General features: G+C 39.4%; 1 protein-coding gene across 2 annotated transcripts in view; it reads left to right on the top strand.

The window, feature by feature from the left end:
- Nucleotides 1–3808: 3808 nt before the first annotated feature.
- MTM1 (myotubularin 1) overlaps nt 3809–24838 on the top strand; it is a 48187-nt gene continuing 27157 nt past the window's right edge. Inside the window, exons 1-5 of one of the 2 annotated variants that reach the window (XM_072431429.1) lie at nt 3809–3939; nt 17846–17918; nt 18849–18921; nt 20803–20897; nt 24434–24544. In XM_072431429.1, the coding sequence (XP_072287530.1) occupies nt 17856–17918; nt 18849–18921; nt 20803–20897; nt 24434–24544 (342 nt within the window). In that variant the 5' untranslated portion in view covers nt 3809–3939; nt 17846–17855. Of the gene's footprint in view, nt 3940–17845; nt 17919–18848; nt 18922–20802; nt 20898–24433; nt 24545–24838 lie in introns of those variants that run through there. The other variant, XM_072431430.1, reaches the window with a different exon arrangement.

Raw genomic sequence — 24838 nt, forward strand, 5'->3', positions numbered from 1 at the left:
TATATATATATATATATATATATATATATATATATATATATATATATATAAATATATACATCTGGTATATTGATTGATAGAACACTCACACCTTGGTATATGGCTGGCTGCAGTATTACAGGTAACCAGCAGATGGCAAAACACAAGCACACTTCCCTTGCTCACTATTTAAATTACACCCAGGTTACAAAACCTATTCATTGTTCCATACACTGACATAGTATTTTTTTCTGGCTTTTACATTATCTGGTGTTCTTGACTTTTTCTTTTTTTAATATAGGCAGATAGACACATGCCACAGTTTGAAGGCTTTGCATTTGCTTTCTGTAGGATTCCTGCATACCAATATTCTTTACTAAAAAATCCAGTATGGTAAATTTTGGATAAGCTGACCTGCATTTTGCTATTCACGTAAATGTAATTAGAGCCTAAAGTTACTCTAGGGTTTGAAAAAAAAAGATTCTGTACTTTAAAAAAAATTTTTAAATCAGAAATTCTTCTACTGATTCACTTTGACAGACAAATAAATGTCCTCTTTCCAATGAAGCAGTGGTCGACAACCGTGAGAAAATGTTGGTAGTTCACAGAAAAACTTGGACATTAATTGCAATTTTTAAGTTTTATTATTAATAAAACAAAAAGAATATTCTAATATTTTCTTATGTTCTGAATGACAATTTTCATCTTTACATTGCACTAAATCCATGAACTGTAGAAGAGACAGAAAAACAAAAGAGGTGCAGTGTGACATCAGTGTAGTGTTCAGTTGTATGGGGCAATCCGTACGCTTCAGTATTGTTTCCACCATTACAACAGTCACCTTGATCCGATTCTCATCTGATTGTTTTATTTGTTTATTTCTCAGATGCTCTTTTAGGGAAGTATGACCTTAACTGTGTATTTTATTTAACTCTTATATTTAATGGCATCAAATAGGTTGACTTTGATAACTATAATTTCTTGTTTGTCTTAGATTCAAATGAAATTAACCCATAATGAGTGAGATAAAGCAAACATAAATTTTGCATTCCTTTAGTCATACCAAAGATAATGCAACTAATGATAACAGTAACAATAGTAATACCGTATTACCCGTGAGCTGATCAATGAATCAGAACTTCCACAGTCCTCGTCAGGCACCATTAGGAAGTTAATTATTTTACGAATGTATTTATCTTTTTTAATAAATTCATATTAATGGCCTGAAGGATTTACAATTATGAATTTAGTGGTCCGTGAGGTCTGAAAGGTTGGCGACCGCTGCAAAAAACAATCACACCTATACTATTGCTTGTAGCCAATAACACACAAGTTTGTTCGTGAAAAAATATATTAAAATAGATCCCCGGTACTATTTCGGGATGCAGAATAAGATGTTGCATCTGAATAATATTTATGGTTCTAGATAAGCGTTTCTAAACCAGGGTTCCTCCAGAGTTTGCAAGGGGTTCCTTGAGCAATGAGAAGTTTGTGCCTCCCAGGTCAGTTCAAGTGACACCAATCAGAAGGGTGACATTTTTCCTACTGGCCACCACAATAATAGACTATGAGCATTGCATATAGTAATTATAGCAGAGGTTCCCTAAGACCTTAAAGTTAATTTAAGGGGTTCCCCTATCCTAAAAACTTTGAAAAGGCTGTTCAAGATGCTACATTGTGAATGGTAGCCACAGCAAGCTTTGAGTCTATAGGTATTTTGTTGTACACTAAGACTACATTAAGCCCATTCCAGCAAAAACATTTTAAGTTTTTTGGATGGAATGGAGAAGCATTGGAGCCTCTGTAGGGTTTGTATTGTCATCTGTCCTGGATGCCCTAAGGCAGCGGTCCCCAACTTGTGTTCCCCAAGAAAATTTTGGTGGTCCACGGCTCAGGCCGGTGCACACCCCAGCGGTGTCAGGAGAAGGACCCCACTTGGGGGCGCACTGGCCCGAGCCGCGGACAATGTCCCCCATACAGATCGCAGGCTTAGGACAGTGGGCGGTTGGGGACAGGTTGGGGGTCACTGCCTAAGGTACTAACTCTATCATAGATAGATAAGTGAGATAATTATCTTATTAGGATCCCTGTTCAGGCACCTGATTATTGGGTGACAACTATTGTCTAATGGTGCTTCTGAGTTGTCACTCTGTCACAAGCAGCCATGCCGTCACACACAATCCAGAAATGACACATCAGGAAGCCAGCCATGTTTACTTTAATTCTGTTGCTCGGGTCTAATAATTCCCAGGTTCCCAGCCAGTGTGCTGCCAGGAAAACACCCTGTGCTGGGAGGAGTGTGTGTGTGGGGTGCACTGGCGGTCCAAGAGACCTCTGAGTACCTGTCAGTCTATAAATACTGTTATATTGGAGGCTTATTTTTCTTGTAGTAGCAATTAAAGTAAAAGAAAACTCACTTCTAGCTTCACAGATCCATCGGATCCCTCCTGAGGTTTCCTGAATTGGAACCTGCGTTGTCCTATCTTCCTTTGTCCTGACGCGTAGGAAGCATCGGGCACCACCATCTTCCTTCCCCTTCTTCCTACGTCACCTGATCTCACACTACGCAGGCACAAGATCTCCCTGTGCATGGGTGAGATTGGCATCTTTTTTTATTTATTTACCCCATTAAAGAAGCCTGCTGGGATCCATGGCGTATGTTTCCCGGGAGGCTCTGTGCTCCCATTCTGTCTTGATCGCTGCAGTGAAAAGGGTTTTTTTTTACCTTATATAAAAGGGCTGTCTATCCTTTCATACAAGGTAAAATTTTTCATTTTAAGTCTGCTTTAAAGTGCAAGTAAACCCAAAACTAACCAAAACAATAAAATCACACTTACCTTCAATCCCGCAGATCAGTCTATATGTTGGAAGGTTTCTACCATCTGGTCCCGCGTCGTTCTGGTATACGTGTTCGACCGAGCGCAGGGGGAGTGCCAGGTGCCGCCATCTTCTCCTTTCTTCTTCCTACATCACCTGATCTCGCACTATGTAGGCAAGAGATCGCGTGACGTACATTGGGAAAAAACTTGCTGATCTCACTGTGCGTATGTGAGGTTAGCAATTTTTTCCCTATTGATGAAAGGGCTCCTTCTGCGTATGCCCAAGATGCTTGGGCATGCGCAGAAGAAGCTGCCAAGAGCCTCCGGGATGCGTGACGTAGGTATTCCGGGAAGCTCTGCGCTCCCATTCATTCTTAATGATGGTGGTGTTGTACCCTTTTTTTTTTTTTTTTTTTTTTTTTTTACACAACAGATATTTTTAACAAGAGAAATGAGTAATTCTGAAGCCATTAAATGAATGCAAAATGAATCTGCCATTAAAGTGCAAAATATGGTAAATGTTGGGGGTTGTAGTTCATGACATATTGCTTGACATATTGGTAAATATTTTCATTCGTTTTATACTTTCCAGAACATTTGAATATTTTATTGTGTTTGTTTACACTGAACCCAACTCTAAAATTATAAATCTGTACTGATCTTTATTTTTCTGTCCAGAACAACATATAGCAGACATAAATAATTATATCCTATAGATTGTAAAGGAAGCTGTGACATTTAATAAAAAGGTAATGTCACTGAGAAGAAAGAGGTAATGTCACTGAGAAGTTTCTTGTAGTCCATGGAGATCATTAAGGACAAATACTGCAGCCGCCCCTGGAAGACATTTGGCGTGGCCTCGCTGGGCAGTGACAAGGAAGAAGTGACAGCTCTCCGGTCTAAAAATAACTCCAGCATCGCCTCTTAAAAGCTCCCTCTACCGCCCTGGGAACTACAACTCCCACAATGCATTGCCCGGCGTGCCCAAATCATCCAATCAGAAGTGCGACCTGTGCCGAAGCCTCGGCCTTGTTTGCGTCACGTGACGCGCTTCTGGCCCTCCCCTCTGAGTAGAGGTGAGCTGTGGCTTCGGAACTTCCTGTCAGGCTCGCGGCCCCGGAGGCGGATCTGCCCCGCACAGGTAGGCACCACAGAGCGGGGATGAAGGAGGCTGGTTAGGCCTGTGACTGGTCAGAGTTCCCTGAGTATGGTCGTGTGGGGTGGACAGTGATACCCGGCCGGAGCTGTGAGGAGTGCCCGGCTGGCAGAGTATAGCTGTGCAGGGGGAGGGTGGGGTGAGGGTTTTATTTATGGTGCCTTCCTGTACCTGGCCATATGTGGCATGGAGGGCACGTGTGTGACTGCCGGCTGTCTGTGGGTTCTAAGGACATGCCAGGCTAGCAGGTTCTGTCCCTAGAAATGGCCCTCATGTCTGCCAGCTGAACAAATCTTATTTTCTGCGAGTTTATTAACTTCTTCCATGTGATAATGTTCTCTGAGAGAAGAGAGAGAAGCCATTACAATACAAGCGGGTCCATGGGCCGTATGATGAAATATGGAGTTGTTATAGGTGTGTTCCATGGCCAGCTACATGGGATCCACAGCAAGCAGGAAATGAACCACAACAAGCTGCCCCTATGGAAATGATCCACAATGAGTCCACTCCCAGGAAAATGATCCATGGCAAGCTGCCCCCTCTAGAAAAATGATTCATGATGAGCTGGCCCCTTGGTGGATATGATCCACGGCAAGCTGGTCACCAACCCGGGAAAATGATCCACGGAGAGCTGGGTTCAACCCCCCTGAAAATGATCCACGGCGATCTGGTGTCCCATTAACACCCCCCCGGAAAAGATCCACGTCGAGCTGCCCCCCCTGAGAAATGCTACAACACAATATATAGCCATCTAACTACTATGACCACTTGTAGTCTTTGGTGAACTTTATAGCAAAGCACACGCTTCTTCCACCGGGTTGATATTGCTGTCTCTCATTTCCTGGATGTTGTTCCTCCTCCTTACTATTCCCTCTCTCCCTTCCTTTCACAATCTTGTCTGTCTCCTGTATCTGGGAATAAAAATTCCTAAATAACCATGTCTGTAGGAAGGAATATTATTTAATTGACTGGTTTCAACACCTCTTCATTCACAATCACATCTGGTCCTGTCCAAATTATTAAAATCTTCTTGTAGTAACAACATAATCTTTCCTGCAGCATTAAAGCAATAACTAAACCTGTGACTATTCACGTATCCCATTCAATCGCAGAACGCAGCCATCTTCCTTACTTTCTGAAGACAGTCTTTGGCCATTTTGGCTGGCCGTGCAAGGATGACGTATCCTGCGAAGACACATTGGAGTTCATTCATTGCCAGCATGAGCAAATGAAGCTGGGATTCCGTGGCAACCAATATTGAGCTGTGCATGTGCAGCTCAGCAAAGTCTGACAGCAGGTAATGCTGCATACACACGTGCAATAATTGTTGTTGGAAAGGATCTTTCATGATCCTTACTAACGACTCCTCGATGCATGAACGAGCGCTGTACATACATCACCATTCATGGATCCTCCAGGACGGTTGTTTGGACGATGGACAACGAGGGCTGTACATACGCCAGATTCTCGTACAAAATCAGCTGAGAACCAGTGCACGTGTGTTCGTAGCCAAAGAACAGTCATTGCAGATGGGACATTGGCCGTCCGTTTCTGCATTAACCACCTGCCTGAATCTCTGACATTTAATTTAACTTATATGTTAGGATTCAGTAGCATGACACCAATTACCTATCCTGTTATCTGCTTGTAAGGGTGACATTCATCTACATCTACTGTAAAAAGCCCATAGACCCTAAGTGAATCGGGTTTAGTAAGCGTTCCCTGAACATTATTTTGGCTTCACCAGCGTAAAAAAGGTTAAAAAATTTCAGGGGTGACAACACACCTTCCCACCGCCTGGAATCAGAAGAGCATTCTTACTCTTGTCTCCTATGCCTGCAAGGTATACCGCGGGAGATGCCAACCAAGCCTTCAGCTCGTTTTTCTGCTGTCCCCAGTTGTAAAACTAACTGACATCATTTTCTTAACATACAATCAGTCGTGGGAATTGTAGTGAGCACATAGAGTTTGCAGTTTACAGTCCATAAAGACTGATGGACTTTACCCTGTAGTCTACTTCCCTACATTTCTCTAGCTTGCATTCTTTTGATAATCGAAAACGACTTGGTTGTTAACACAAGGTGCGTGCACATGAGTCTGTGTGATATATTAAAGAATAAAGATGCCATGGTGAACATTATCCTGGTTGGCATTGGGTCATTGATGGTCTGAGGGTGCATACCTTTGGAGGGCTCAATTCTAATTGTACCTTGTCTGCTGTTAGGTAATATGGTGTAATCCTCAGACCTCCATACACTGGTGCAGTGAAGTTTTTCTCGGTGTAGGACTTTGCCCGGCCTCGTGTACCCAGAGTGTGTAGGCACTACCAGGATGATGAACACATTGATGCCATTGACTGCCCCCACTATCCCCAGACCTGAATCCAAAAGAGAAGTGCTGGGACATTATGTGTATGTGCATCTGACTCTGCCAAATGGTGCCATAGACTGTCTGGAGCTCACTGATACCCTGATCCGGGTTTGGGGGGGGGATTCCCAAGGGCATCAAGCCCAGAGGTTGTATATAGGCGGTGGGTGCCACTTACTGTGACTTTGCTGTGTTTTTAATCAATAGTTTTGTTTTCCATTGTTCCTAAATACTTTTTTGTGAATGACACAATGTATATCAGCTTTTATATAGGCAGATATTTTTGTCTTTGAGAGCTGGTATGTAGTTTGTGTTCCTTTCAGTTTACCTTTACAACAGCTGGAAGATCACTGGATTAGGGATGAATGATCAGGAGCTGATTGGAAGCTGTCAATAAAATTGGTGTAAATGCACTGAAAAGATTTCTTACCGTTAAAGGATTTGGTGGCATAGCAAGTATGTCAAGTGTCTGCACAGCTAATATACACATGCTTGTTCCAGGTCAGTGACTTGTCAAGCAATGACGGATAGATTCAGATGATGACCCTACAGCTTGCACCTTCAGAAACTAGTCAGCAAATGCATTTCTACGCTGACAGGTTTCTTTCTTTTTAATACACAAGTTGCAGAGTCTGAGAAGAAATCATTTACACTATTAGTAATCCTCACACTATATTTTCTTCACTTGTTCTCCCTAGTCTGTTTTGACCATTAAACCCCATTATATTATATTTACACCTCTGAGGGTAAATGAAATCTTCTTGATGTAATTATATTGTAGCTGTGGCAGCAAATGGTAAAGATATGTTTCTTCTCTGGACAACATTTGCTTAATGGAAAGTATGTAAAATTTGTTATCTCTGTACGTTAAACTGTCATTCTGTGTTTAACAGACAGTTTTATCTGTTCACATTGTAAAACAACTTACAGGTTCGTATAACAGAGAAAGATACAAATACAGGAATAATGTGACTTGAAGTTTTTAACGGGGCGTAAACAGAGTTTAATAATGATTAGAAATACATTTGTAAGGGTTTCATGAAGTAGATAGAACAAATCCGTTTATTATATTCATTATTTTACAGTAATCTAGTGGAAATAAACCCAGGGTATATTCACCTGTCCCGTCTTTACGTATTTCAGCATTTTTTTCCCCCAAGTTTTCTTCCTCCTTCGATCTTTGGCCACCTACATTGGCTGGAAAGGGATGGTGTAAGTTCAGTCCCAGCACCCACAGAGGGAAGATGGGATCCCCTGGGTATCTCAGAAACCAACGCCGAGCTGTGCATGCACATGTATTTTGACAGCTAAACTGGCATGGGGCATATTAGAATGCTTATTGCAGGAGAGACATTTCCTGTCCCTTTCAGCAATAAAGCATTGCCTGATGCCAAATTTCTAAAGAAGAACTTTAGTTCCACTTTAATGATTACCGTTTTTTTTATGCTTGACTTTGGAAGTATCTTTTGGGAAAATGTAAAGATTGTGGTAGAGCATCAATCCAGCAACTAACTTTTTTGTTCGATACAAATGGTCAAGCTCGAATCTGACATGCACAGCAGTCGCCTGATGTTTTTCATGGATCCGCCATGACAGATCCTTGAACGACCTCTGTACGAGGGGAAGAGCACAGTTGGGTTCTGCTTGCTCGCTGTTCCCCCTCCACAGAATGATGCTATGTATACAGTGTTTGTGCGTTCATTGTTATACTTTTTGTTGCTGGAAAGGATCACGAATGATAAAAGTTGAATGTGTGTGCACAGCCTTAGGCTACATACACACGTGCGATGGTTCTTGTCTGATAATCTTGCAACTTGGCGGATCTATGGATGACGAACGATCATAATGCAAGTGAAGAGGGAAGAGCACAGCAGGGTTACGCTCTGTCCCTCTTTTCCTCCCCTTTCCAAAGAATAGAATGGTGCTGTATGTACAGCACTCCTTCATGCATTGTACAGTCGCTTATCGTTGGAAAGGATTGTGAAAGATCCTTTCCAACAACAATTATTGCACGTGTGTACATAGCCTGGAAACTGGCCAGTATTTATACAATAGGGAAGCATTAGAATTATCTGTATCAAGGGATATGCACCCGGTCTTTTTGAAAGTAGAACTTTATTACCAGTAACCCTTCTTTAATATATCAAACACAAATAACAAAAACTGTAGGTTGATCTTTTGAGTTGGTAGGTTCTGACACACGTAGGTTTGCTGTCCGGCAAGATTTCCTTACTATTGTTTCTGTTGAGCACCACAAGAATTAATGATGAGATTTGTATGGAGTTCTTATTTTTCTAGATATAATTCTTATAGTGTTTATGATTCACCCATTTTCTCTGCCAAACAAAATTGGCAATAAGAGAAGACAAACACTTTATCAACAACTAAAATGCCACCTTGTTCTCAGGGTTTTTTACTTGCATATGCCCCGACATTTATAAGCAAATCACAAGGAAAAAAAATTTGGGACAACCTTTTGAGGTTTGTATTTTGTATTTTTTTAAGTTGCTATAGATTTTTGTTCTTTTTATGTGGCTTGCTTACTTAACACCTTTACATCTTTAGCACAGAAGCACATTTCATTTTTTTGTTTCAATTTTATAAAAAAAAAAAATGTTTGTTGCAGATTTTGGACAGGGAGGGAGAGATGTAGCAAGATGTAAAAAAGTGGCAAATGCATGGATTCTTATCTTTGTGCTTTTACTACTCTTTTACTGAGGAGCAGCAGCAGTCACCATGCAATTTGAAGCTCAGAAGCTATTTTTCCCAATAGGTAGTCAATAGATTGGTGATCATCTTTGTCAATATTTGGGAGGAGGTTAAACTATACATAGATAATAATGTGGGCATTGAGTAAGGACAGTTTAGGATACTTGGCTGGCCCTGTGCGTGAAATGTGAACAATTATGTGTTTTTATTGGTCCATCTGTATCTGTGCTACCTGTGCAAGCTTCTCCTCTCATTCCAGCGGAAGTGAAAGTCGGAGCTCAGTCTGAAGCCCAGCAAACAGAAGGCTTTTAAATTCATATCACTGTTTTGTCATTTAACCAACCTTTTGCAATGTGATTAGAACTTTAGGTAGTGAAACAAGATTTTTTTTTTCTTTGGCTCAGGAAAATTTCTAGTAAATTTGCAGTACTGTTTTAAGCTAGCAGGCAGCAGATGGTCCGTATTCATGCAAGAGCATAGGCACTGCCAGAGTCTGCACTTAGTGCCTGCCAGGGGACCCAAGAAAAGTATTAGTGCTTTAGTCAGTTCCTGGCACCTTCACTTAGCACAATATAAACGATTATTTTTCAAGCTTAAAGATTTAGATGCTTATTTTCCAATTACACATCGAAGATGTATCACTCACTCCATGGCTGGTGCTAACATCCTAACCCAGTACTCTACTGGTTCATGGCAGGCTGTGTTTGACTGCTCAGGTCAGAACGTTTTAACTCCTATGCATGGGAGTTCATTCATTCCCAGCAGCCAGCAATGCTGGACACATACAGGGAGCCGTGCATGCAATTGCTTACAAACATGTATGTCTGTTTTATTGCAGAAAAGACAGACCTTCTCCAGGAAAGAGCTGCTTGCTTGTATTCTCTGGTTTAGTTCTGCTTTAACAAAGGTGGCCTTCTGATAAGAGAAGCGGTTAAAGACCTCGTAATGGGAAGTACTGTAGTATTTGGTAGGGGTTATAAATACATATTGTATATATTAGCCTGAATGCCCAACTCAACAACAACAAGAAGGAAAAGGTAAAAACTGAAGTAAAAATACATATACAGCATTTACTGCAATACTCAACTCTTTTCCAGAGCTCTGCTCTATCCTGCTTCTGTGGCAGGTCTTTCAGGTTCAAGCCATTGAACCCCTTACCTGTGAACACAATTCTTTAAACCCTTTACATTGCATTATTCAGCACAAGGAAGTGGCAACAGATAAACTGGTGTCTGCTCCTGGCTCTGCCCCCTTCCCTTCACCACATCGTTTGTACAGCTGTTTTCTTTTGCCCGAAGGAGGTCATCCTTCGTTTGCATGTCTGCCCGTCTTTCTAAATCATTGGGTTGCTTAACACACTTTGGGCCAGCCCCAGAGATCATCACTGTGGGTCCCAGTGGCATGGCACAATGCATTTCAGAACAGACAGATGTCTCGTTGTTTGATGAGAGAGATTATACTGATGGTTTATAGCTGCCATTCAGTGTCACTACAGGGAGATTGTACTAAGGGAAAACATGGGCACTATTCTCACTTTATAAATCTTGTGTTTTTTTTTTCTATGGCTGTTTGTGTTCTTGGTTTTGCTAGAGAACAATAAAACTCTTAGGACTGTTTGACAGATATTAATGTTTAGAGAGACTAAGTTCTTTGTCACTTTGTTCTTTTGTTCTACCGTTGTGCCCAATCCATCTTTACAGTAATGCATGGAAACCCCTCAATTTGGAGAGATGTCCATTAACTGAAACTTTCAGTGAAAATAATAATAATAAACTTGGGTGAAAAACCCATTATCCCTCCGCAGTCCAGCTCCAGTAGATCCTTTCTTCTTTCCAGCGCAGATAGTGTGCGCCATCATCTTTTTCTTTAAGTCACCCGATCTCGCTTTCCTGAAAATGTAAAAAAATAAAAAGGGTGCTGATATCACTGCACATGTGTTTTATACCATTCCAGTAAAGTCCCTTCTGCACATGTTATTCATGTGGTATATATGACATATGTATCCCAGGAGGCTGCGGCTTTCCAATTCAGTGTTTACCGCTGCGGATTGAATGGGTGTGGTCCTACCTGAAAAACTTTTGAAAAAAAACTTTAATTGTATAATGTAAAACATGCAGTTCAATTTAACTGTAAAATGTGTGTTTTGTCCCTCCCCCCTAATGACGACAACAACAACAACAACTGGGAACACTAAATTGTCATGTGTTTTCCTGCCTACTTTTTGACCACCCGAGTGCAGCTGCTCTACACCCAGCTAAAAAATTTTGGGGGAAACACTCTACACACCAAGTAAAGCTTAGAAAGTGTGACAAATATGTATGACCTATTCTACAAAGATAATCTAAAATATCCTGGACACGTTTGTTGGTATCCTTCCCTATTAAAAATCAAAAAATTACTGGATTGATTTGGGAGTCTAACAATTGAGTGATTTTCTTCAAATTAGCTATTTTCTTAAATTAGTATCACACGTCTCCCATCCTAAAATCATTCATTCATTCTTTACTGCTGTTTGGTTTGGTTTGGGCATGGAATAGAGAAAGCAAAGGAGGAAGCTTTTTGAGGAGATCAAAAAGAAGCTTATAGATAAGTTTTTAAGGTCTGTGGCCCTGTGTTCAGCCTCCCTGCACACAGCTGAAGGAGGAAAAGCAACCCTAGAATGGGCAAAAGGATAATGAGAGTTGTAGACAAAAAGCCAAGGACTACTGCCAATAAGATGCAAGCCGAACTTCAAGGCTAAGGTCCATCAGTATGTGATCGCACCATTAATTGCTTTTTGAGTGATTGGTTGCTCAATAGAAGTAGATCCAGAAGCACTCCACTGCACTTTAAAGTAAACCATGAAGCCAGACTGGAATTTGCTAAGTAGCATATTAACAATCCACAATACTTCTGGGAAAATGTGGAAAGAGAAGACAAAAGGCTTTGGTAAATCACATCAGCTGTATATCACTTTAAGAATCTATGATCAGGCAGGGCTTTATTGCATGAAGGTGATGTCCCTTCTGACAAGCGATGTCCCTTCCGCAATCAGTATTACCCTGTCTGATCGCTCCGTGGGACTTTTAAAACCCCATGCACAGCTGTGTTACTAGTCAGGATACCTGGCACATCTCTGCTTCCCTTCCGTGTGATTTATGTTATCCTGGTCCTATACACACGATGCAATTACGTATTGAAGCTTTCTGCCCATTCTCTTGTTATCAAGATTTGGATACTCCAAAAGTCTAAACGCTAAAAGCACCTAAAAAGACTAAGATTGGACTATTCTGAATTGGCCATTATGAGCCCCGATTCGATTCCCATCAGTCATCTATGGAAAGAACGGATATATGCAGTCTGGGTAAGGCCTTCAAATCTGACCAACGAACCTGTCCAATTTTGTGAATCTCAACAAATGCAATTTTTACCTTCCATGTATTTGCCCCAACTTTTTTTATTAGATTATTTCACTATGACACTTTTTTTCCCCCCACAACAGAATGGACATGGTGGTATAATGTAGAACCATTGAACAAGGTTAAAGCAATGTCTCCGACTGGCAATAATTTTCTGTTTTCAAACCGAGCATAAAGCGTCGATGGTAAGAATATTCAGACAGCTCTACATGTGTGGCTTTTATTGAACTCACAAGCTGCTACTTCATTATGCATAATCCTCCTTGTGAAGGTGTAGTCTGGGTTTTCTAATGCTCTGAAAAGAAATACATAAAATGATCTCTTTCCACTTCCTTGCATCTTTGTACTAGATTCATTGATTCATGAAAATGGCTGTTGTTTCTTAGGGTTGCCAGGCAACCAGGCTATATTTCTATTTCAACAATCTGTGAATATTTTCACCTGAGTGAATTGGTTCTCTGTGTTTTAGAACCCCCAGTTTCTTTGTATTTGGATGATGATGGAACGCTGAGCAGCGATAAGCGTTTCAAATGCTGAATATCTTTGTAAAGTTATAAGCTGGGGTCTTGTATGCTCATTAGAAATGTGACGTATTCATTCTCGGTGCATTACTCTTAAGTTTATAATTGTGTGTACTAGTTTCAGAGGTTTGGAATCACCAACAACCCGTTGTGTTAGTATGAAGATACTATTACCCATCCTTTTCTGCCTGATATGCAATAATGCTTGGACAATAAATTTGTATGGGATGTGGTTTTATTATTACTATTGAACCGTATTAGCACCAACATATTATGCAACGCTGTATATTTAATAGGGGTATTTTGGTCATTTTAGAGCTTGTCAGAAGAGATAGAATTCATCTGGGATTGCGGAGTGAGGTGCCAGCATATAATAACTTCCTTCCTGTTTGCTTTGCCTCCCGATAAGTGACAGGATCTGCATTAAGTGGAACTAAACCCCGCTATACTCTCCTGACCTGCCACAGGACGCCTCTATTTCTTCCTTCTTTTCCCAGTTGTGATCTTTGGCCACCTTGATTGGCTGGGCTGGGATGATGTATCTCCCGATCCATGGGAGTGCTTTCAGTCACAACAACGACAGGGAAAGCTGGAATGTGCCGGGTATCCGGAATATGTGCAGCCCAGCAATTTTTTTTTCTTTCTGACCATTCCAGAGAGCGATCAGGCAAGAAGAATGCCTTTTGCAGAAGGGACTTTACCTGTCTCTTTCTACAATAAAGCCCTGTCTGGTAACAAATTTATAAAGTGGCACTTTAGTTCCTTCTTAGGTTTTTGCAGCTAGAATGCTTGCAAGTGCTTCTTGGTGCCCAGGGATGGCAAGGGATTGCTAGGACTGGGCAAGCTGAAATTCAAGACATGAGCAAAGTGTTATTCAAAGGGAAGTTGGAAATACAACTGGAAATATTAGAAACGGGGATCATCTAGCTAAGTATGCTTTAAAGTTACTGCAAGGTCTCTGAGGATTAAATTAAGAAAACTCTGAAAGCCGCTATTGCAAAGCTTGCATTTAAAAAAAAAATGCTATTCACCTGGCTTTGTGATGGCTGGTATTTGTTAGTCTCTCATCTGGAGTTAAATATGAACATTTGGAGAATTCCCTTCACTAGCTTCATACTTGTTCAAGTGAATCGGACAACCATGTTGCAGACATAAATTAGTTTTCAGAAGGTCAGTGATGGAATATCCCTTTTGGGTCACTAGAGGTTGCCAAGAAGTATTTATTCTGCTATTTATTTTGCCTTACCTGGTTCCTTCTTCTCTCCTCATCAGTTCCCTAATGATAATAATAAATGAGGGTTGGGTGATACTGGATGTTTTCGGGACATTATCTGACTAGCTGCATCTCCTAAAGCACGCTGTGAGAAGCTGAGGGATACTAGGTAATACTCCTGGGTTTTGTGTATGAGTAATGTTTATGAAACATTGTTTTGGCTGGGGTAAAACCATTTACATGCTAGGGTAAATAAGCTGCTTGGGTGTAGGTTGGTTTTGGGTTGTTTGAGGAGTAAAGAAAGAGAAACTAATGTAATTTACTGAAAGTGAACTTGTTTTTTAAGTAAATATCTAAAACCGTCTTTTTTAGCAATAGATTGCCTATGTTGCCCCCTATGGATGTGTAATTGGGAGTATGGTACTATTCAAGCCTGTTTACATATGTCTTTAGGAATACACATGTCCATAAAGCCTGTTCTGTGGTTTATACATCCATGTACAATATATAGTTGGTAGTAGGTGAGCACATTTATTCCTGGCTGGCCTTTTATATGACTTGAAACCACAGACTGAAATGTCTTTAGTGGCATGAAATACTAATGGTCATGAAAGAGATAACAAAGACAAGAGGTGTTCATCTATTGCATCAACCTGTTCAGTTTATGACTAGTAATTATTATGTGTCCTTTTTTTTCTGGCCAGGCCTTTGCCAGATTTACCTCCACCTTCTCGTCTGATTATCTCTTCAGGGCTAGTATCAGACGAGGATCTGGCCTGTGCACGGCGCTCACCATCCTGGCGGATCCACAAATGATCGTAATACAAGTGAAGGGAGACAGAGCAGCGGGGTCGTTCTCTCCCCATAGAGCAGAATGGTGCTGTATGTACAGCTCGTTTATGCATCTTTTGGTATTTTGTTGTTGGAAAGGATCATGAAAGATCCTTTCCAACAACAAGGTGTGTATGTAGCCTTAGCATTAGTTATTTTTCTTTCTTATCTTGTTGGTATAGTATCAATTGGATTTTGTTATTGCAAATAGAGCCTAGGTTTTATGAGGGTAACTACATTTTAAAACTAAATATTTTAACTGCAGAAGAGGTATTGAAACTTGTGTACATCCGTTTACATTTGTTTCACTAATGTTTTATGTTGTAATTGTGTTTGACATCTGAATCTAAACTCATCACGGTGCTTTTTCGACATCCTTTTCCTATTTAGCTATATTATTCTTTTAATTAAAAAAAAAAAAAAAAGTTATTGTTGCAAAACATGTAATTTGTAAGATCCGATTTTACAGCCAATTTATTATTATTTGCTGGTCACTTAGTGTAGCAAACATAAATTGTACTGATCTGATCTGGGCAAACAGCAGCCTGTTTGGTGTGAGCATCCTTCCCTTATTGGTTTCGTTAGCCTGTTCTACTCCACTGCCCTTCTCCCCTCATATTGCCATAGGGGATTCTCCAATCTTAAATTTGTTTTCCTAACTCTGCTTGAGTCTAGAAATCGAATTATATCTATTTGTATTCTGTCTAGAATGATAAACCATGTTTCGTAATTGGCCTACAGCAGTTTTTCCTTTTAATTTTATAGAAACAAAAGTAGTTGACATCATACTTGTGACAGTGTCTGCTCTACTTCCAAATTGTGTTGTTGAAAACCTGTTCCTTAGCATTGCAACTGTACCTGCTTTCTCTAGCAAAACATAAAATGATTAAAGCAAAAATCTCCAATATATGAAGCCTTCTTTACCTATGCCTGGAATCCTTTTCTGTGGTAATACAGATGGTTCCTCACTCCCCACAGTATAAGAAGCAGACATCCATCCTGCTAACATTGGTATAATTTAGCCTGTAAGGATAACCGCTTCACCCTGGAGAATAAAACCTAGCTTTCTGGTCTACCTTTATTACTTCCGCCACACGTCCAAGTACTTGCTTTCCTCACACACTGCATAGTTTTTGAATAAAATAGGAAAGGTTAGGCTACGTACACACATGCAATAATTGTTGTTGAAAGGGATCTTTCACGTTCCTTTCTAAAGACAAAAGACTGAACAATGCATGAACGAGCACCGTACAAACAGCACCCTTCTGCTCTATGCAGAGGGGAGGGGGAGAACGATGGAGCGGCACCCCGCTGTGCTCTCTTCCCTTCTCTTTCGTTACGATCATTTGTCGCTCATGGATCTGCCGGGATGGATCCATGAACAAAAAGCCCTGTACACACGCCAGAATATAGTCCGATATCAGCCCTGAGACGATTATTGGACGAGAATCATCTGACGTGTGTGACTTTAAGTTTTTATTGCTGTTTGTATCCCTGGCTGGCCGAATCCACTTGCTTTATTTGTAGTGATGACTTGTCATATTATAATATGTTGTTATATATTAATATAGTATTATATATATGTAATGATATCGTCATATTCACACTGACATTTTCAGCTCCGGGTAGTCTATTTAATTCACTGTGAAAAAAAGGGAAGTTAAATTTCTAATCAAAATATATTTTTTTTTTCAAAGGCCACAGAAAAGGGAAATTACAGGTTTAGAAATAGAAAGGTATAGGCAAATGTGTGCAGTAAGATCTTATAGGATTTGTAGCGTTATACACTCTATACAGTGAACCTTCTCTGCAACAATGAGATGATATTCTAAATATAGCTGAATGATACAATTGATCCTTAAGTATAGGTTTCTCCTTAATAAAGTCTCTTTAATTGCAAAATTTAAAATTTGTGACATGACTTTTGACATTTAGTCTGGAAATCGGTTATTTCATTTTTGGAGGGAAAATATGCTTTCAACTGAGAGGAACTGCCATGTACAATGCTTGTGCTCCTTCAGAGTCTTACATTTTTTGGGTTGCTGGGCTAATACCATTGTCTTGTTCAATTATTTTCCATTTATACCTCACATTTTAATGTATGGCCTCTATATTGATGATATAATGTTGCTATAGGATTGACCAGAAACATCCTGTGAGTATGTAGATGCTTTAAAGTGGAACTATAATAAATGGCAAACAGACAGGATTTTTACTGCAGAAGGGACAGGAATTGTCCTGCAATAAAAGATACTTTCCTGCCTGCTATAATCTTCTCTCCTATGTGCGCTCAATGCAGGATGCCAGGATTTGCCAGGTATCCTGGCGGCCCTTGGGGGATGAACGTTACGTTGTCCTGGCCTGCCGAAGATGCTGCTGAGATATTGTAGTCACCATCCCAGGTCTCAGTTGTAGTTTTCATTGATAATCTAAAATGTGGTGTGTGTTTTTTTTTTTTTTTAATGCTAACTGTCCTACTATAAATATTAGTTTATCATTCCAATAAGCTTTTTCTGTGTATGAGCTTTGGTTATGGCTGTGTATGAGCCCCTTTAGTACTCTGGTTTGACTAAGTGACATTTGTTCTAGTACTTCTTTGCGGTAATATAACAGATCCATTCTTTACACTCCTCACTATGGTTATCGGTAGTATTTGAAATAAAATCTTCTGCAGACAGGGTTGTTAAGTAGCTCTGTTTCTTGGCAGACATTCTTCTCATTTACAAGTGATACCTGGCTGTCAGCAGCGTTTCTCTAAAACACCCATCTGTAAAGAATTGTCTGGTACACAGTGTCTTTCCATCAGCAGATTTAAATCCTTTTTTTTTTCTATTTTTCTTTCTCTCTTAAAGATTTCTGATCATGGCCTCATCCTCGGCTCCAAGGTTCACTTCAAACTCCTTGGAAAACGCCTCCTTCAGAAGGGTAAGTCTTGGCTTGCAGTTAATGTTTACAGCGTTTCAGAGTATTTTCCCTTGCAGAATGTGAACTATGCTGGCCTTAAAAAGGATTACACAAAGCGTTGAAATAGTTAACACTAATGCTTTATATTTTACTGTATGTAGCATTGGAGCCATCACATTACACTAGAAATTGCATTGACAGGCTAACATGAGTAATTTGTGTCCACTTTGCCAGCCAACCCTTGGACCTTTTTCATACTGAGGCAAGAAGGATCAATGCCTTTGTACATATTTAGTGATGATATAATTATTTCTGGTTTTTTTTTTTCCTTCAGTTGTGTTGGCATTTTTCCTGTTTTCTTTTCTTTTCTTCATTCAGATTAGCCTTTTGTGTTAAAAAGGAATAGAAGGCTAACAAAAAAGCCTATGACACAGTAGCAGGTTTTTACTGATAACTTACCAACATCAGGATTGTTGGAGACATAAAAAAAAAACAAGTGAGAGAGTAAGACTAAGTACACACATTAGACTTTTGTCATTGGAAAGAATCTTTCACAATCCTTTACAACTAGCACCGTTCTGCACTATGGAAAGGGGTGAGGGGAACCCCGCTGTGTTCTTTCACTTGTATTACAATTGTTCATCATTCATGAATCCACCAGACAGATCCATGAATGACGTCGGATGAGTGCTGTACATGTCAGATTCTCATCTGATACTAGTCCTGAGGCGATAATCGCATGAGAATCATCTGAGGTCTGTGCATAGCCTAGTGCCAGTCAGTAAAGGAACAATGCCATATGAGGGTTTTTTATTTTTTTTTATTTTTTTTAAATATGTTGATTTCTTGGGGTGGGGGACGCTAGCGTGTCATAGGTCTTACATGTGTTTTCTGTTTCATCTACCTCTTTTGCTATCCTGTTTTTCAATATACTATTTTCTTTTTTTGCAGTCCCCAAGGGATGGTTTAGGCCAAGAGCCCAATGATGAAATCCCCCTCCTGCCCGGAGAGGCACTTGTAACAGGTAAGTTTGTGGAAGACAATGGATGTACGCAATAGTGTGAATTAACCTTCTAGAACAGGGGTGGGCAGACTTTTTTTAGTCAGGGACCACAATCTAAAAAACAAAGTTTTCCAGAGGGGCCGGTCGATGGTAGAGTGGATGGGGTTATGCCATCATGAAGCCCCTGAACGTGACGTCATGATGGCAGACGCAGATCTGAGCCTGTGATGGGAGAGTGGGCGGGGTTGTTCTGCGTCTCTGGCCGCATATATATATATATATATATATATATATATATATTTAATTACACACATATAATTGCCATGATTTACTTGTCCATGCCTTGGCATTGTTGTTTGATCATGGAAAAATCATAACAAGTAGGATTGTTAGACAATAATATAGTAGAGAGTCTCTTTCATTAGGGTTCAGTTACACATGGCATTACATGTCTAGTAGCATAACCCTCTGCAGATGAGGCACTTTCTGACCTAATTATCAGAAATGTAACTCTTTGTGTCATTTCATTCTGATGTGACTACAGAAAGGTAAATTCCCTAGGAGCATTTTTTGTTTATTTATGAGGGAATGGGTTTAGGTGGTAATGTAATATTCTTGTCTCTCACTAGTCCTGGAATTTGTTGGTGAAATAGTCCTTTTCCATGCACAGTGACCAATACTTCCACCAACCACTTCCTTTGAGGAAGTGAGGATATGGTGCCTGGTCAGTGTTTTTCATGCTTACTTGTTTCTTTTTAGTGCATACTGCATAATTTTTTATGGGTAAAATAATGTTTGATCACTGCATAATTTTAATCCATGGGAAGCAATTATATGCAGAAATGCAAATGTTATTTTTTAGATGATCACCTTGCCTAACAGGATTGTATCTTCCATGTGACTGATTATAAGGGGCGATCAGCATACCAGTGTGTGGTTTTTGTTTTGCATCTTTACATACTTAATCAGCAATTACACATAATTGTGCACTGCCATTGTCATCAGATGGCCCTATAACTTCCATTATTACATCAGAAAAGACATTATATGGCAACACATTGCCACAGATGTGAACTGTAAGCATTTGGCACAATAACTACGCTATATTTAAAATGTATATACATAAAAAGTATATTTTATTAACAACATATCTTAAAATTAGGTCTGATCATTTGCTAACCTCATATAAATATTGTGCTTCATAGTAATGATGCACAGCTATCGTTTAACTATTCATTGTTCTGTTAAACTGTGCTTGGACATACTGAAAGTGTCATATGCTGCCATGAAAATATATTTTATCCAAACAGTGAGTCACTTGTTTTGAGGCTTATGTACTGATACAAAGTCAAATGTGTACATAATGAAAATACACTATAGATTCACTTTCAAGGAATCTAACACGTAAAGAAATAGACTTCCAAATGATTTGGTCAGCAATAGCAGCCCCCTCACTTTCACACTCCAGGTTTTCTTTAAAATTGGGGGACTAGCAGGCAAGAAATAAATGAGTTTTATAAAATTGTCATGTAAGCTGTAACATCAACGTACAAAGGCAACCTACAAACAAATAAAAATGGTGTTCTGCAACATCAGTTTTCACTTTAATTGTTGCCCCTACAGTTGTCTATAGTCTGCACCATTCTAAGGTCAGAAGCAGCGCTACATATGCCCATATTTAATCTAACCCTATCTGCTATATCCCCCAGATTGTAAGCTCTTCGGGGCAGGGTCCTCTCCTCCTCCTGTGTCACAGTCTGTGTTCGTCTGTCATTTGCAACCCCTATCTAATGTACAGCGCTGCATAATATGTTGGCACTGTATAGATCCTGTTTATTAATATAGGAACCTATGCCATATTTCCTGTTTTTGGTTACATGTGCTGTTTTTTATGATTAACAGATAAAGATGTCATCTACATGTGTCCATTTAATGGTCCAGTAAAAGGGAGGCTATTTGTTACAAATTATAAATTGTACTTCAAAGGTGAGGAGCCGGTAAGTTAAAACCACCATTTTACCCATTGATCCATGTTGCCACATCTCGCATGTGTGTGTTGTTTTTGTTGTTGGCTAATTGGATATGAACCAACTTACCTAAGTACTTAAATTATATAACCAACTTACCTTGTTCTGGAAGAATAGCTTTGTCCCCTCTTAGTCTACAAAGGAAATCAGTCCACATTGATAAATATTGATAAATTGATAAATATTGGAATTGTTAGAATATGCTTTTCTGTTTTTTAATGTAGTTGTGAGACAAATCTTTGCATTGCTTGCGATTTTTTTTGAGGCTCAATCTAGTTTATAATTGAATCTTTAAGAAATGCTTTGTTTACCTAAATACTGTACATGTCTTGTAGTGTATGTGAATATAAAAATATATATTTTCCCATACAGTTGGTATACAGTTTTATCAATTTTTTTAAAATAATTTGTTACAAAATTGCAGATTCTTCCAGTAACAGCATTAAATGTTAAAAGCTAAGCAACTGCCTTTTAATTAGCAGCAGCCATGCAGCCTGCCATACAAACTCTTTCAGTTGTCTGCTTCCTGTCTGATAGACCTGACTTACATGGCAATGACAACACTGTAGGTAATTGAAAGGCAGCATCTAAGCATTGTCTGCCTACAACAGAAGTGTCCATTAATGGCTGAATCTTCAGGTTGGAAACTTTACAAAAGTTTTACAAAGTTATTTGATTGAAAAACAAAAAGAATGGATCTAGTGAAACATGATTACAAACATGAGAACATTTTTTTTCAGTTAACATGCATAAGAATTGTCAGGTGACTAAAAAAGTGTGAGCTTTTATATTTAGTAACTAATTGAACTTCCTGTGTTAGCAAAAAAACACAGCCAAACATTGTCAAGTTGCTGATCCGACCTTTGCAGTGAAGTTTATATTTTCACAAATTTAACAGAAATAAAAACACAGCAAGCTTTTTAGGCCCTTGGACTGGGCTGTATTGTCTAGTTGGTATAAGTGTTTGGTTTGCAGGCTTTTTTTTTTACCAAGCCCCTCTGTCCACATAACTATTTTTTAGGGTGTTGTGTTGAACATTTGTAAAGTTTCTGAGCGAACCTAAGACTGGTAGACATTGTTCCATAAGTGGTGTGGAATGTCCCAATACTCTGAATCAAACGCAAAGAGAACAGTTTATAAATTTCCTTTTGTAAATTTGTGACCTATTACTAAATTTAAATGTAACTGTTCCCCCAACCCTTATCCTCATACATGTTAATTATAAACAAATACATAAAATACAAATACATGAAATAGTAAGGAAATTTAAAGCTATGTTCACACAGGCCATGATGTTTTGGTGGTTTTACCGCTTTCTTATGGCAGTGAATCGCTCCCTCTTTTGAGCCACTACTTGTAGCTTCTCTCAGCGACAGACTCATAAGGAATAAGAGGGGCAGCAGTGAGCAGTGTCGGTTTTGCTTACTGCCACCAGCTGTCAAATGACGATCAGATGTTGGTTCTCCAGGATCTAGTGCAGCTGTGAGAGTGCCCAAGTGGATGGCAGGTCTGAACCTACCCAGAATCCCTGAGCGAACTTAGTGAAGATTTCCTGAAGTGCTCTCATAGAATGAGTGTCTAATCAAGTAAGGTGCTATTTTTTCAAGTCCACAGGTACAATGGCTGCCCCAGTTTAGTAAACAAAACTGTGTTGTTGAAATATCACACTGCAATGTGTGTTTAAGGTCCTATCTTTTGCTCCCCTCCTCCATATAAATTCATCAGAACTATTTGGCCTCACAATATGGACAATCTTTTCCAGTATCACACCCTACATGTTTTATCATTTGATCAACTTCTCCAGAATAGTGTGATCATCTTTATGTGCTTATTTAAGCAGTCCACATTCCCTTTCTCCATCCCAGCCTTTTAAACCATGTGCAACCATGTGAGTGCAAAATTCTTGTCATCCCCAAGAATGCCTCTGTCTACCAAATGCTGCACCTCCTAGCCAATCTCCTAGCTAATCTCCTAGCTGAGATCTCCAATGGGCACAGGCATTAGCCCAATATGTCCTAATATTCACCTGTGGTGTATACTTGGTACACATTAAATTAAGTGAAGTATACATTGGAAATTTATAAACAAACATTTAAACCCCAGCATTGGTTAAAATTTCAACGTTAAAGGTACTTATGTTATTTATATAAAGTTATGACTATCCACCTAGGCTATTTTGTCACCTTTGTGAAAATGTTGGTTGACAATGCTTACTGTCACTGTATCTATGAATGCGTAAATTGTTACCGTAGTGCAGAACATGTTAGAACTGCAGAACACCTCCACTTATCCTTATATCGATAACTTGGGGTTTTCTGTAGTCCCAAAAGACTTTTACAATTAATAACCAGAGATGTTTTTAATTGTATCAGTGACCTTAATTGTAAAGTGTAACAAAGCTTAAAGAAAAAAAAAAAAAGAACTTTGCTATGTTATAACCCCGCTAGCGGTATTCCCAAGTGTGACTCGGGGTGGATTTTACTTGCAAAAAGCGGTAATCCCGAATCACGCTCGGGGTCGCTAAAAACAATTAAAAAAAAAAAACCCACTTACCCTGTTCCCTTGACAACCCCTGGCCTCCTGCTCGTCCGTCCCGGTCCTCAAGACACGTCCTTTTCCTCCGATCTTCTCCCGGCGACTGCAGAGACGTTCTCCGGGGTTTCCCGGTGACGTCGGTGTATGCGTTGGTTCATGCCGGAGGTGCTGCGGGAAATTCAAATAATTTTGTATTAGATTCAATACAAAATAACTACATTGAGTCCAGTACAAAGAAATCTTTATATTATATTTTATATATATATATATATATATATATATATATATATATATATAATATATTACATGCTACTGTACAGTTATATTGCAGGTTTCACTATTTTTAACATTTGTTAGAAGTGTACTTCTGGTATGTAAAAGTGCCCAGACACTCCTGTGCATACAGACATGTTTTATATCAGCAGTGTGATGTTGGCACTGCCTTTGACTTCTGGTCTCAGAAGATTTGAGATCTGCTGATGGTGCTTGTGTTCTACTCACCATTGTTCTTGCTGGTGGCTGGGACGTTGGTAAGGATTAGCCCTGTCTCTCCTAGTATGACCGTCTCAACACAGAGACACAGCGCAGAACACAAGGTGTTATAAATCGGTAATGGTAAAGCATCAGCTACAAGAAGAGCACAGTACTGCCAATTATACCTTTGCCCACTGTCTGCATTTTTAAGTGTAGCTGTTGTCTTTTAGTTTTTCTGCAATGCATGTTGCATCTTCCTTGATATGTAATTAATTAAAAATCTATGACATGTCCTGGGGCCTTTGTGCAAGACAATAGCAACAGTTAGTTGGTTTTATTCCCCATGACATGCCATAAACTGAATAATTAGTTTTGCATTTGCTAAACTTTTTACAATTACTGCTTATAATATTACTAAATAAAATCTTAGATAAGTAATGTAGTAATTATTTTGTTATTATTATATGTTTATGGTAATTGTCTTTTTTGTTATATAGGAGTCATTGATAATATTTGAAGTACCTCTTGGTGTAATAGCAAGGATTGAGAAGATGGGTGGTGCCTCAAGCAGAGGAGAGAATTCCTATGGTCTGGATATTACCTGCAAAGTAAGTACAAATGCTGTGCTGATTCAGTTTTAATGCTTTAGCTAGAGATAAACATTTTCCTGGAATAAAGCATATGTGAATGTTAAATGAACTACAGATAAACCACCCCTTTGTCCCCCATAATAAATTTTGAATTTATTTACTGACCTTTTTTTTTTTTTTTAGCTCATTCTAGAGCTTGCCTAGGAACTATTATAGTCACATGCTGGCTTATTTACTGTCCGTAGAATGTGCTCTGTTTGGGGTGCCTTATGTTCATTTACGTTTATGTTTATTTACAGCTATTTCTAGCAC

Source organism: Pyxicephalus adspersus, chromosome Z (assembly GCF_032062135.1).
Source record: "Pyxicephalus adspersus chromosome Z, UCB_Pads_2.0, whole genome shotgun sequence".
NCBI classification, from domain to species: domain Eukaryota; kingdom Metazoa; phylum Chordata; class Amphibia; order Anura; family Pyxicephalidae; genus Pyxicephalus; species Pyxicephalus adspersus.